Consider the following 15,104-nt stretch of genomic DNA (forward strand, 5'->3'; position numbering starts at 1 on the left):
TTTCTCTGTACTCAACGTGTTGTATCAGATCAACTGAGAAATAGTTTTAATTTTATTTTAACTATTAAGTTACTAGATAACAACTTCACAATCAAGTATTTATTTCAACAGAAACGTGGGAGCCGAGTGGCTATGTAAAGCTTTCTCTTTCAATTGCTTTTCCCCATCACCCTGATAGCATAACTGAAGAATTAAAGTAATTTAAGTGTCTCTGCACTAGGAAGACTCTATACACAAGAATCCACATTCTTCCTGCGTTTCAAATCTATTTTTATTGCCTCCAGAGCCCCCGTACCAGAACTGACCACACATTTTCTGCTCTTTGTCATAGTACCACTTCAGAATGTAATTCTGACATTCTCCACTATCTTGAACAAGGTCACACGCATCTGGAAAAGGCAAATAAGAGACAGATTTAATGAAAGAAAGATTCACCCTTCTCAGCATTGTAATTTCAGGGAAAAGTAATGTTCAGTGCAAACTGGCAGATGAAAGGTAGCCAGTATTCAAGGTCTAAGATTCACTAAGTGTTCATCCACAGTGCCGGCGTGGCCTGAAGTCCCTCTTCTTATGATTGATTTAACCAGAAAGAATGTCTGAAACAACTAGATTTTCAGTGGCAAAAACAGAAGGAATGCTAAAAGGTCTTTAGTCTTCTAACATAGACTTTTTACTAAAATTATTGTAAAATGATTACACCTGGTCTATAAGGGCTAGGTAAATAAAGCTTTTCAGAATGTCCCTCTTCTTTATTCCAACTTGTTATACTGGTATCCATCAGTAAAATTTCATAAATGAACATACATAGATGGTTAAATTATCCATTATAGTCTCTTAGCCAAATCCCAGAGTAATACAGATATAAATTGCATAAATTATCCCAAAAGTAGGTGAGACTAGCATACTTCGTAGCAATCTGGTATTCAGTAAGTACAGATCTAACCAGGTTTTACCAATGTAAATTCAGAGTTACTCAAATGAAGTCAGAAGAGCAGCTCTAGACTTTGGTATCGGTACGACATCAAAGGGGAAGCACTGAGAAGTAAAGCAAAATACCGATAAAACTACCCAACCTAAAGATTTAAAATGACATAACCTTCTCCTCCTAATCAACTGAAAAATAATCATCTCAAGCAATAGATCAGTACAAAGTATATCTCTCAAAAGGTAAGTTCTGGAACTATCTACACGTTTTTAGAAGTAAACTGTTGGGTCACTAATTACAACTCAGGACTGGGAACGGCAGTTCATGTGTCTCCTATAAGTGGCTCTCACATCAGCAGTGCAATGACCCTGAGTACATCCTCACAGAAAATACTTTATTTGTAAAGTATAAACAGTAACATACCTTCATGCTATTGAATTTTCTGTGTGACCACAGAGTTCATGAACTGATTAATGGGAGCACTACTTCAAGACTGTATACATGCAGTTGGGCAACAGGACCAATTCCATCTGGACTCAGCAAGTCTGTCATGCACTGCGGATTTATGGCATTTCCAGAGGTACATTAGCTCTTAATTAAAGATCCAATATTAAAACAGTTTTGCAAAAGCATTGCTCCTCTCTCATCAGGGATGGGGCTACCAGACATTCCCAGAATCATTTTTGAGTGGAGAGGGATGAAAAACAAAGGGATGGCAGCTGTAGTAACGAGCTACCACGCCCAAAGCTATGCAGACACCATTGCATTTTTTTCACAGAAATTCTCTCCAATTGTAGCCTAAACAATAAAAACACTCAATAGCCTTAAAAGAATGTTGGTGACAAATTATCTCACAATCAGCTTCCCATACCTATTGTATCAAATGGCAAATCTGCAAAGACAAATGCATATTTAGGAAGCAAAGTAAAAAACATGAAGAATACATATTTTGATAAGATACCTCTGCTGAGGGATCCTGTTCTTCCTACAGGAACAGACTGTAGCAGAGATATTTAGTTTCTCCATGTTGAGCTAAGTTAGCAGCAGAAGTAACTCAGTAATTATAGTGCAACTTGGGGATTTAAAATGCTCAGCTGTTTTAGTAAAGGGGATTAGAACTTTATATTATTACAAAAAGTTACAAATCAAAACTAAAGTCATAATGACACCTGCAGTTCAGCCTTTAATTATAAAGTCTACTGTATAGATTTGGACTGAGTACAAACATATGTTGACAAAACGCTTTGGGAAATGTAATTAATGGAAATGCTTCATACTGTGTAAATATTCAACTGAGCCCTTCACAATTTAGAGTCTTTTTACTGAATTAAAAAAGATTTTCATCTTCTAAAATCATACCATAGTCACTATAGGCAGCTCTAGTTTCTACTGTTGCCTCTAAGTTTTCCTCGTTCTCGTCCTGAGCTTCTCCATACTCTTGTGGCTTTTCTCCTTCAGCGTCTTCCTCTGTGAAATACTCACTCTCCCCATAATCATATCTCATTTCTGGTATCGTGTATACAAGTTCTGCAGTGGTCTCTCTAATATTCTCCAGGACTCTACTTTCAGTTCTTTCAATGTCTTCTAAACCATGACCGTAACCAGTTGCATCAGTTCCAGGAAAAGGCATCCTTCCAAGGGGGGGGGAGGGGAAGAAAAAAAAGTATTTAAGCACCAGTATGGCCTCAAAAAACGCATCTGGTTCATTCCTTCTGAATACCATGAAAAAAATTTTTGATCCTGATCATGCTTCTGTTAAAGCTACTTTGAATATAACTACTAACCCAAAGGGAGAAATCTTATGTTCAGAGATACACACTCAAAAAGTTTAATAGGCAATTCCAAACCTTTCAATCATAGACGCTTGCTGTTGTGTGTCTCCCTCATCTAAGTTTTCACACTCTTCTTGAAGTTCAGGTGGAGGATAACTGTTCATTTCTTCTGTGGGGAAAGCACAGATACCACGGGTGAGTTTTAAAGTCCTCCAAACCCCAGTATATTTAATAAAAGGCACTACATGATTTTCTTGTTGTGAATTGGAGTTTGCATCTTTCAGTAAGTAACACACCATTATCTAGAGTGACTGGTACTATGCCCAGGAAAATGAAAATTACGTTAGAGATCAGCTAGATGAGAATGACTCCTGAACCAACGTTTTATACTTTTGTCTTGCTCTGTAATACACTATTTATCCTTCTATGGAAACTTTGACATCTCTAAGTACCTACTTCTCATGAGGATTTTAAATCAGTGACAGTTTCCTTCTTGATATTCTCGTTTGTATTTCAAAGCACCTAAGACCTGCTAATCTGCATGAATGTGTCTTGAAAAGTGAAGTTCTTTCTCTGCTCTACAGAGGAGGAATAACTGCAGTAAAAAGAGGTTAATGCCAAATCTGCTAAATGTTTAAACTTGTATCTGCCCCAAAGCCTAAATAGGCATAAACAGCTCAGTAAATCTGGACTTGCCAATGGTCAGAGAAGAAATGCAGGCCTAAATCAGGAATATAACTTTATTCTCTTAGCTGAAGAATGGTCTTTCTTAGTGAAAGTAGAGGCAAAAAAGCCACATATTAAATACAAACTTAAGGGAAAAAAAATACGTAAGGTTTTGGCCTAAGGCACCATTAGAATATAATGCTGTTCTGTCGTTACTGGGACTTCCATTAGTGTCCAGCATCTGCGGCAAACTAAAGATGAAAGACTGGCTAGGTGAATTATGACTAGAAACTGAATGATAGCGCATATACAATGACTACCATTTTCTACACAGCATTTCTCTTTCTTTCCATAACTTAAGCAAACGTCACTGCATGTTACTTACGTTGTAGAAGATTTAGAAATGCCCGGCTAAACCTCTGAGCGTATACCATCTCAGGTGTTGAAACCCTGCCCAATGTCAGTAAGTGCTGGTCTGTGGGGGAGCTTGACAGCTCCATCAGCTGATTGTCACTCACATCATTGCCAAGCGCAAGAGTGAACAAGGTGAATCCTTGGCACTTGGCTCCGAGTGAAATCTCTCTCAGCTCCTCTCTGTCCCACATGCTCGTTTTGCTTCCAACTATTGCAAATATGACCCTGTGTTTTCTTTGTCTGGGGGCTTTAAAGAATACATTTTCAACCGTCCACTGTAGGGCAGAAGCAATGGCTGATGGCCCTTCCAGTTGGTGAACAGACTCTTGGATATGTTTCTTCATCAAATCTTTATTGCTGTATGTGACTAGATCAAACTCCAAGGCCACAGGGGTCTGGTTTCTGTCAGGCAGGAAGCCCCTGGGAGCCTGCTGCACCAGTGCCACTCTGATGCCTCCATATGATTCATTTGGCTGTGAGGAAATGACAAACTGATCTAGCATGTTGCTCACAAAGTCTTTGGCTCTCTGAAACTCTTCACTGCTGATGCTGCGAGAGCTGTCCATGATGTAAGTGATATCCATATCCATCAGAACAGGGGGAGAAATGGGCACCTCACAGTTGGTACTTGGTTTGCATTTATCTAGAGAGGAGGAGCCAACAGGCAGCAAACTATTTAGCAATACAACAAAAGCAATAGTTTAGAAAAAAAAAATCACACAGTCCTACTCATCTATGTTATTTTTCTTAAATTTTGATTATAAAAAAAAAATCAATTTGGCAACTTGAAATCTTGTTGCTCTAGTAAAGAACAGATGACACTTGCTGAACAAAGTTTTGAAATATCCTGGGAAATTATTTAGGCATGAGAGCAAAAAATGTTCATAAGGTAAAACTTAACAGATAAAAGTTCCCCTAAGAAATTTTCTTGTATTGAAATCTAAACATTGTCAAGGACACTGGAACAAACTCTATTTTTAATCTCAGACCATTGTTCAGCATTCTGAAATATTATAATTTAGTTGCTTCTCCCCCCACCCCACCCCCCACCCCCAATGTAGAATTTACGGTAAATGAGCCTGGTTTCCCAGAATCATAATGCTATTTTAAGTGCATTTCTGTTAAAAAGAAGATGCCAAGCACAATAATCCATTTTGCATGGCTGAGACTGCAACTAATTAAACAGCTTGTATGGTTTTGAGATTCTAATTCTTACCAGCCACTGAAAAGGAAATTCAAATTGTACTTTCTCAGCAGTGGTAATCTGTAACCAAGGAATGATCTGGCACAGAGGGCAAGGCAGCCCAGTTGCAGAAGGGGTTAAACTGGTTGGGAGCAGGAATGCCAGGGACAGAACAACTCCCTGTAAGGGAGTGAAGTTTCTCTTGGTGATGACAAGAAACAGCCACAGCATTGTCTTGTAGCCATCCTGGAATGGGAGCACTCAGGGTCCACCTTTGGGCAGCAGAGCTGGGCTGAGTCGCCCTGTGCAACCGCTCATGGGATTGGTGCTGGTGCAAGTGTATATAAGGAATCAGCTCTTAACGCATCTTTGCAGACTCCTTGTAGAACCACTTACGGCAGTAGGACTCTGCCCAATGCATTGTTCATTAATTTATTTTTTTTTTTAAATATTTAAGCACAAACATGTTTAAGGGGTACCATAAGAATTCCCCAACACCACACTGCAAAATAAAATCTATAGGATTTGTTATTGAAAGGGTAAAGAGACCAATACAACAGCTGGAATTTGCAAAAAGTCTTACCGAAGCAAAGTGTACAATACGTGATGCTCTCCAAACTTTCATCCTGTTGTCTTTCCCAAACCAATAATTGAAATCTTCTAGTATCATCAACCTATATTTTAAAGCAGACACAAAAGTAACATTAAAAAGATATACATGAAATACAGATGTTTGCTCTTAATACTCAATGTCATTACTATTTCTCTGTTAAAATAGATACTATCCCTAACATGGTGTTTTCACTGTTATTGTAATATTGAACAGGTACGCAGAAGACTTTTTCAGTTGCCATTCTGGAGCATTCCGATTGCCCTGGAGCATTACAAGGAAACTGCTTTGTGCCTAAAGGTTTAACTCCATGCTGTGCCATACAGAGATTGCCAGGTTTGCGTAGCTGCTAATGACAATTAATTGGCGTTAGCACAGCTTATTAGCTAAGAGTACAACCTACGCATTGCCTGTGATCAGCTGAAGATAGACAATCTTCCCCAGTAGAAGATTTGACCACAGAAATGCTTGAGGAATCCTGAAGAAGCTCCAACAACATCCTACAATTTCAGTGACCACCCAACCCCATCCAAATGTGATTCAAGGGAAAAAACATTTCCTTGTGGACTAAGATAAATAAAAATGGCTGTAAAATATCATAATATTGCAGAAAACGAACCATATATGTGGATAAGCTAAAACGGTGAGGAAAGTAGCAATCACTTCTTTGCATTAAACTTAAGCTTTGTGTGTGTTATACACAACACATACACAACACAATTAACTTCTGATTAACGTCTGCAAAGGATGTTATAGATAGGCCTCTTCAAAGGAATTAGAATTGGCAACGACTGTTTAAGTGATCTCCAAACTGAGGCTCCTAAAGCAAACTAACCAAAGCCAGTAAGTGTGGTGACAGGCTGGTAGGATCATGAAGATTAAACCACCTCTCAACTGCAAGGGCAGAAATCCATCTGAAAGAAAAAGTGATGTTGCATTTTCTTGGGTGGTGGTGGTGAGGTTGGTTGCCTTTCCACCACTGTAATCATAAAGGAGAGCTGCGCAGTGAATTTCTGCCTTTGCCTCTGCTAAACAGCTTTTTTAAACTTTTCTACTCCAAAAACTGATTTATGGAAAGCCAGCACCTTTATAAATACCAGATGTTGTCATATGCATTTGGATTTGTAATCTGTTTATACTAAGTAAACAAAATACTGATGTTTGTTCCTGTTTATGCTGTGGAGCAACTCAGTGAATAACCTGTGAGCTTCCTTCTCATATGCCAGCAGAATTTTTTCATTGTGCTAAATTAACATTCAGACAGACAAATATGTGAATTGACTAATACATATGAGACTGCATGTGAATAAATGTAACAGGAAGATTAAAGGGCTGACTTAAATGCTACTAGGTTAGAAGTAGGTCAGATAGCAAGTTTTGCACTTTTTGTCACATGTAAGTAAACATAGTTTCCTTCTATATGGATAATTTTGAAGAAACAGCAGCTGGAAGGAATTTTATTTGGAACAAGTCAAAACAGCACAGATGATACAAAAATAAATTGAAAAGAGAAAGAACCTGGAATCCATATTATGAAACCTTAAAGAAACTTACAATTGTTTTCCTTTGGTACCCAGTAAAATGAATTGCTTATTTTTGTTTACTATCTTTTTATATGGAGTCATATTTTAAAATAAAAGTTAATTCTCTCCTGCACTAACAGTAATACAGCTATCAAAAGGAGTTCTGCTTAATTTAATTTTCTTTTCAAAAAAGACTGGTGTACTTGAAGCCTTCTACTCCTATTTTTTCTAGAAGCTAGGGCCACAGTTTGTTAATCAAATGGTTAGTACGTGCCACAAATTCAGAAGAGAAACGGCATAGGTAACCAAGTGAAATTAACACAATGTTATTGAGATTCTGTGACTTGGCCTAAAAGCACAAGTCATAAATAATTTATAGGCAGAAAGGTCAGATCGTGATCATTATGGTCAAGTGAATCAAATGTTTCTTTGTTAAAATAGTAACCTTTAATATACCCCTTTCTAATAAGGGATTGGACAGTTTCTGTCAAACTTCCTGGCTTGAGAGCATGCTTTACTCAAATACTAGTAGATACCAAGTAAATGGATGACTAACTCAATTTTCTATAGTCTATCTACTTACCGAGAAGGCACGTCTGACATTTGGCACTTCACTGAAGGCAATAACCACTGGAGTGATATCCAAGGCACTCAACTCAAGTACAGCTGTGCTGATGGCAACATCATCCTGCGATGGACCGTTGGCAAAAAATAGGGCAACTTTTCTTGTGAGGATGCCCTGACGAACACGTTTGAAGACATTTCTTGCAACAAATCTCATGGCTGCCCCAATATTACGTTTTTCAGTGGATCTCTCTAGCGGTATTCTCTGGACTGCTTGTAGCAGCATGCTGTTTTTTTGGAATTCTGAGAATCGGATGAGATAGCGCGTATTGGTATTGAAAGAAACAACAGAGACACGAGCGCCCGTTGGGCAATTGCTTTCACTGATCTTAATGGCCTTCAGCAGTAACATAACAATGTTCCTCATTCTTTCAAACACAGCTGGCGTAACATCTTCGGACATATCGAAGGCAAACACCACTTCAGTTGGATAAACTGGACATGTGTCTGTATATTGAAATAAAAAAAATTGTGTGAGAACCTTTCCACAACTCAAACATTGTTAGTTTTTTCTTCAAGTCTATGAAAGAATGGACATGCAGAGGCCAGATGGGCTTACCTGATGAGCAAGCTGGAATGAAGAGGTGGAGAACAAATAAATTATTTTGGACTCATATTCATTAAAATAGTGACGTATTCACTTCCTTTCACTAAAGAGCCTGATCCAAAGCTCAGACAACTGACAGAATCTGTCAGTGAGAGACAACACTCCTTTTCCACAATCAAATACTCAAAATAGTGCAATTCTACTGGATGAGAATTAAAGAAATTGTTCTGGGTTCTGCTGAGCACACAAGTCAGAGAGAATGAACACTCCCAATCTGAAGGACAGGGGACATACAAATATAGTCTTCTCTCAGAGAATTCTCCAAAGGGGGTTGACACAATGCCAAAGAATTAATTTAATCTTAAATGAGGACAAGAGACATTTGTTACAGTTTTTGTAACTAAGAGATAGGAAAAATAAGCAAAAAGCATAAGCCTGTTTCATACACCTGCTGAAAAGCCCTCAGAGTTCACAACTACCAGTCATCATCAAACTGAACCCAGCTACAAACTGCCAGTCTACAGAGTTTCCAGTGGGGGTTATTCCATTTAAGAAGAGTGACTAGGTAAAATCAGAGGTAAAAGAAGATGCTCCCTACTTACGGCAGTTTTTTCGTGTAAAATTCACAAGTTCACAAGGCTGCAAGAACAAAACAAAAAAGCAATTAATGGCAAACTCCAGACCATCCCAGACTGGGAATTTTACTATTGGTTTGAACTGAAGGTCATGGCGAAGGGTTTAGAGGAGAAGCTGTATGAGGAGCGGCTGAAGTCACTCTGTTCAGCCTGGAGAAAAGGAGACTGAGGGGAGACCTCATCGCTCTCTACAGCTTCCTCACAAGGAGGGGCAGGCGCTGATCTCTTCTCCCTGATGACCAATGATAGAATCCAAGGGAAGAGCAGGAAGATATGCCAGGGGAGGTTTAGGTTGGATATTGGGAAAAGGTTCTTCACCCAGAGGGTGGTGGAGCACTGGAACAGGCTCCCCAGGGAGGTAGTCACGGCGCCAAGCCTGACAATATTCAAGAAGCATTTGGACAATGCCCTCAGACATATGGTGTGCATTTTGGGGTTGTCCTATGCAGGGACAGGAGTTGGACTCAATGATCCTTGTGGGTCCCTTCCAACTCAGGACATTGTATGATTCTATATCCCAGCTCCTGAACTAACTCTCACTACAGTAAATCCAGAATCACACATTCCAGTTCTTCTCTATTTCAAACAGTACAGGGGCTCTGTCCCTGCTGCAGAAACCAAGGGTTTTTTTAGACATGCTCCATTGGCATTTAATTGTGCTCTGGAGTATTGAACAACCATTTATCCATTCTTTATTTTGCATAATAATCCAATCTAGGAGGTCACCAGGCAATAGCACTTCCATAGGAGAATGGACATTTCAATAGCAACTCACATAAAAAAAGAGAGGTCCACAAAGGAGGAGAGGACCCCTTTGGGCATAGAACACACCTGCAATAGTATTGCCTGGAGGTAGTTGTCCATGCAAGGGTTAGATGAAGCCTTTACTCAGAAGTGTTCATTTTACATGGGATTAGGATTCTGAAGAAATCCTGCCCTGCTATGCCCAGTGAAAACAGCTGTTGCTGAGGAAATGCCTTCCTTTACAAGAGGGTGAAAAGTAACTCTAAACCTGAGCCGGTGTGTAAACTGATATGAATGAAGAAACAGATAAAGGAATATTAACGGTCCAACAGTTTGTAAAAGTTTGGACATGGTGTTAATCCATACTCATAATTGTTTCTTGGCCGTTGATTATTTGCAAAACAGAAGAACCCACTGCTCTCTGACAAGTATTTGAAAAGGATACGGTTTTCTAACACCTAATTGTGCTCATTGCGGTCAGTGCTTATAAATGGAAGACGACTAAAACTGTTAGTTCCATGCAGTGTGCAGTTAGCTGTAAGGTAATTACTTACTTCCATTACAATGGTGCCCATTGGTCCCTTGGCACCCTGAAACAAATTAAACACAGGTCCAGAAAATCAGACCCTGATAACATATTTCCATCTATGGTTCTGTAGCCCAAAGAAAATGCAGGCATACAGTGTTTCCCTGATAACCACTTGTGAATTTGAAATATGAGGAGACATCAGTTCCCAGCATGGATTTCTGTGGACCTGTTCCCAGAAGAGTTGCAGACTACTTCTCAGACCTATTTCTCAGTCCATTTTCCTTCCTGGTTTTATAAATGCTCAATACTTGTTGCCCTTGAGGACCAGTATAATTCAGAACTGGATTTCCTTTCTAAACAACAATTTTTGTGCTGTGGTTCAGTTATCTGCACCTTACATCCTTTTCAACCTCTGATATGTGGTAGGCTTGCCCTCTCCTCTTGCAGGGTACAATCCCCACAGTTCTACCTTGAGAGATCCTGCAAGACCATACATACATCATGACTGCTCAATCAGCCTAGCTAGCTTTGGCTACTCTGCAGCCTTCTCCTTGGGAGCAGTGGGCAAATGCCAGGATTCTGAGCATCTTTTTTCAAAATAAAAGTATTGTTTAATCTTCAGAACAGGAATAAAATACAGGGAAACAAACATTTTTCAAGGCAGCTTGAAAGTTTTCATCATGTGTGCAATTCAGATGTGTAGCAAGACTACTAAAAATTTTCACTTACTTGCAGGGGGCTGCAGTGAGATACACCAGAAAAATTTGAACTCCACATCCCACAACCTTTACCTTAGCCTCTCTCCACCGTAACGCTACAGTTTACCAAAATCATACACTTCCTTACAACCCCAAATTACAACCCCCATCTCCATATTTGTTGCTTCCCCCTCCAATTAACCTTCTATTCCTCCATCTCCTGCCTGAGCTATCTTCCTCATCTCCTCTGCTGTCTTGCTGCTAGCACCATCACAGCCATTCTATGCTTTTATCTTCTTCTGTTTCCCAGCAGGTCCCAGTTCTTCTTTGGTACTGTTCAGCAAGGGTTAACTGTGAATTGCCTGAGCCCTAATGAATGCTACTTGCAGCAGCTTATTAGTGGTGACTGAGCTGTGCAGACTTGACCCACACAGACAATCATGCCACCAAGTTAGGAAGGATGGGTAAAACAGGCCTGTTTTGGCTGGCCCTGCCTACTACCTGTACCCCTTCCTGCATCCCTATCTCTTTTATTTCCACCAGAATTCCCCCTTTCCCATGTCACCGATGCACTGCTACTACAATAATCCCACCAAGCCCATACCTCCCAAGCTCCACTCTCATTTCTACATCTGAAGAGGAGATCTTGAGCTTGAAATCTCTCTGAAGACTTCTTGGACCATGGACTGGCAAGGCCAACAGCTATCTGGCTCATCAGCCCACAAGGTCTGTCTGTCTGTAACATTATATGAGCACCCAAGCAGCAGGGAGGGCAATGCATTCCAGCTGGCACTCTCGGCCGTTCTTGTGCCCAGCATCGTAAAATAAAGTGGGGCAGGTACGTTCATTGACCAGCACAGTGTAATGACAAAAAAAAAAAAAAGTTTTCTAAGTTGCATGTATCCCATGGGCCATGTTGTACAGGTAAAGATACTGTCATCAGTACTGTTCCATATTTAAACTAAAAGACTAAGCTTAAGAAAGTTTAACAAGAGAATAATTAACAGTAGAGATTATTTCTGGTTACCATGGAGCTTATTTGCAGAAATGTTGCAAGATAAAGATATACACACACAGGGATTTTCCTAACTGCCTACAATGTTAGTCCTAAATCCTACGGAAATCCACGATCCTTTCCCCTCTTGAGATAGAGAATAAAACTTTTTGTTGTATAAAATACAGATCACAGACACTGGAAAAGTACATCAAGATGTCTACTTGTATATAAGGATTAACAGGTTATAGTCAATTTAAGCTTTAAGTAATTGCCTGTAATTGCAAGTCTGATTTTACATGGCTTTTCTTTTTAAATGAAAAAATGCATTGGCTTTCAGCAGAACAACCCAGTTCCATATTTTAGTACTCTCTTCTTTAATTAGATATTTACCCAGCCTAAAGACAATACCAAACACTGTGGAAGAAATTCTGCCCTGCATTGTATCATTGCAGTTCCATTTCCAACAGCAGGTGCTCTTGTGCTTACACATCCATAGGCAAGATGTAACTCTATACAATTGCCAGGCTGATTAAACATAGTTTACCAGATGAAAATTATTAAATATTCCATTAATGTAACAGCAAGTTTAAGAGCAATCTAAGAGTGATTTTTTTAAAATAAAAATATATTACCATAGGTCCTGATGGCCCTTGGTCCCCTGGATCTCCCAGAGAACCTGGTGTGCCAGAATTACCCTAAAAATAGAAATAAAAGTTTTATTCTTTGTAATTGCACACACAGGTGCAGAATTTCAGCAGAGAAAAACCTCTATAGCTATAATGTGAGTTGGATCCTGCATTTACAAAAGATAGACTACCTCCCCTAAGAATTATTAGCAACGAACATCTCTAAAGACTTAGACCTGCGTTCTCTCAAGACCTCTTGCCCATGATATGGCAATAAAAGATCAGAGTGAGAACCTATTTCAAAATTTTTTGATGAAGAAACACTTAAGACATAAGAGCTTTACTCACAGAACTCTTCACAGAGTTAATAGATTTATCATTCTTACTCTTCTACCCCTAACTCCTTTGGGTCCTTCAGCTCCTGGAATACCTGGGTCCCCATCTTCTCCCTGAAGATGAATGACATCCAGAACTTTACAGGAAAGGAGAAGACAGACAGATAGATAACCACTTCCAAACAAAAATAATGTAAAACAATACATAAAGAAAGCAAACATGCCCATTTAATCATACCTCTGGACCGGGATAGCCTGTAAGTCCAGATTCTCCCTACCAAAAGAAAGGACAAAGACTTCATAAGAATCTAGAACTTTGTGATCTGCTTAGCGTTTGATGTCTTTAAACAAAAAACAATTTCAAAATTATTCCTAGCATTCCACCCTATTCAAGTAACGGTGGCTACTACTCTGATCTCAAATGACACCATTTTAGATTAACACCTTGTTCATCTAAAAGAAGAACATCTTAAAAATTTCCAACAGTTTCTGAATTTTCAAGAGTATTCCACTTCTCAAATAAGTGTTTGTCCTGGTTTTGGCTGGGATACAGTTAATTTTCTTCCTAGTAGCTGGTATAGTGCTGTGTTTTGGATTTAGGATGAGAAGAACGTTGACAACGCACTGATGTTTTAGTTGTTGCTAAGTAGTGTTTATACTAAGTCAAGGACTTTTCAGCTTCCCATCGTCTGCCAGGCACACAAGAAGCTGGGAGGGAGCACGGTCAGGACAGCTGACCCAAACTGGCCAAAGGGCTATTCCATACCATATGACATCATGCTCAGTATATAAGCTGGGGGGAGTTGGTCAGGGGGCATTGATGGCTGCTCAGGGACGGACTGGGCATCAGTCAGCAGGTGGTGAGCAATTGCATTGTGTATCACTTGTTTTGTGTATTCTTTTATCATTATTATTATTTTCTCTTCCTCTGCTGTCCTATTAAACTGTCTTTACCTCAACCCATGGTTTTTACTTTTTTTTTTCCCAATTCTCTCCCCCATCCCGCCGGGGGCAGGAGGGTGAACGAGCAGCTGTGTGGTGCTTAGTTGCCAACTGGGGTTAAACCATGACAGTGTTTTATCAAAACTTATTTAGGCCTCGTAGTAACATACAGTGGAATTCATGTTCAGTGATTCTAAGTAAAGCATGACATTCAGAACTCAGTGTTTGAATGCAGTTTCAAAATGCTGTACCCTCCATACTAAACAGTGATACCATAATATTTCGTTGGCATATTGGAAGTCACTTCATTAACTGTTTTCAGTTACTTCAGTTTTTGGTGTGTTCTTTGCCCTTATATGAGAAACAGGAGAACTCTCACAAAAAACAACAAGAATCGAAGTGTATCTCTCCTTGACATTAGAGTAACTATCAGAATTCACATTACTTACATATGTCATTGTTTTAAGTGGTCCCTCCCATTAAAGTGGACATGCATGTCAAACATCATATGACTTTATCCTATAATTTCTAGAAAATTACATGGAGATAGACCCCACATGACACCTAAGAGAGTGTAACGTGACTGTGAACCTGTATAATTAATAGCAACCTTAAGTAAAACCTATAATAAAGGCTGTTCTCTTAGCTATCAGGAGAAACCAACCCTTTCTGGATCACTGTTCTAGGGTGATTTTTTTTTTTTTATTTGTTTCTATTAATTGCTTTAATTCAGGCGCTGCCAAACCTTGGGCAGACACATCAGTGTATAAGAAGGGCTTTAAGTCAATCCTTTAAAACAATGAATAATGACAAGAAGATTTAGCAGAACCCTCTTCTCCTCATTTCTTGTAACAAGGAGGATGTGCCCTGAAATGAACAAGTGGGAGATTTCAAGAGATTAAAAGAACTAGTCTTACATATAACATATGTGTAACCTGTGAAACTCCCCCATCAAAGGAAATCGTTGGGGCTCAGAAGGCAAGAAAAGAGACTGGATAACAAGAAGCATCAGGAGTCATTATAATAAAAAGCCATTTTAGAAAAAGGAGCTCATCAGTTGGAGAAGCTCCTGAGAAGCCTTTCATATCTTTTCCGCAGCTTCTGCAGCACTCTGCTTCTCCCACAAAAAGGAAGAGTGAAACAGATGGGCCTCCAGTGAGATCCATTGGACCACTTCTGTTTCACACGCAACAGGAAAGGACTAGTGTTGTAACACTACACAAACTCTTTGAAAGGAGGACTACATCTGTTTCCAACATCCTGACCATTTTGCTCATGGACTGACCCACTGGCGCCACTGGTGTAATGATTTTGACCTCATCCTTTCTGTATAC

The 15,104-nt window shown here is 39.4% G+C and overlaps 1 protein-coding gene across 1 annotated transcript in view; it reads right to left on the reverse strand.

Moving 5' to 3' along the window:
* Positions 1–216: 216 nt before the first annotated feature.
* The window catches only part of LOC309598644 (collagen alpha-4(VI) chain-like), a gene marked incomplete at both ends in the record, with an annotated part of 61,517 nt that continues 46,629 nt past the window's right edge, over positions 217–15,104 (reverse strand). The window contains 12 exon segments of the mRNA XM_082329397.1: positions 217–389; positions 1,797–1,817; positions 2,285–2,556; positions 2,773–2,866; positions 3,749–4,420; positions 5,544–5,634; positions 7,677–8,164; positions 8,867–8,903; positions 10,198–10,233; positions 12,500–12,562; positions 12,880–12,942; positions 13,067–13,102. Coding sequence (XP_082185523.1) covers positions 217–389; positions 1,797–1,817; positions 2,285–2,556; positions 2,773–2,866; positions 3,749–4,420; positions 5,544–5,634; positions 7,677–8,164; positions 8,867–8,903; positions 10,198–10,233; positions 12,500–12,562; positions 12,880–12,942; positions 13,067–13,102 — 2,046 coding nt within the window.

The sequence above is a fragment of the Platalea leucorodia genome (genome assembly GCF_965183815.1).
Source record: "Platalea leucorodia genome assembly, chromosome: 1".
Classification (NCBI taxonomy): domain Eukaryota; kingdom Metazoa; phylum Chordata; class Aves; order Pelecaniformes; family Threskiornithidae; genus Platalea; species Platalea leucorodia.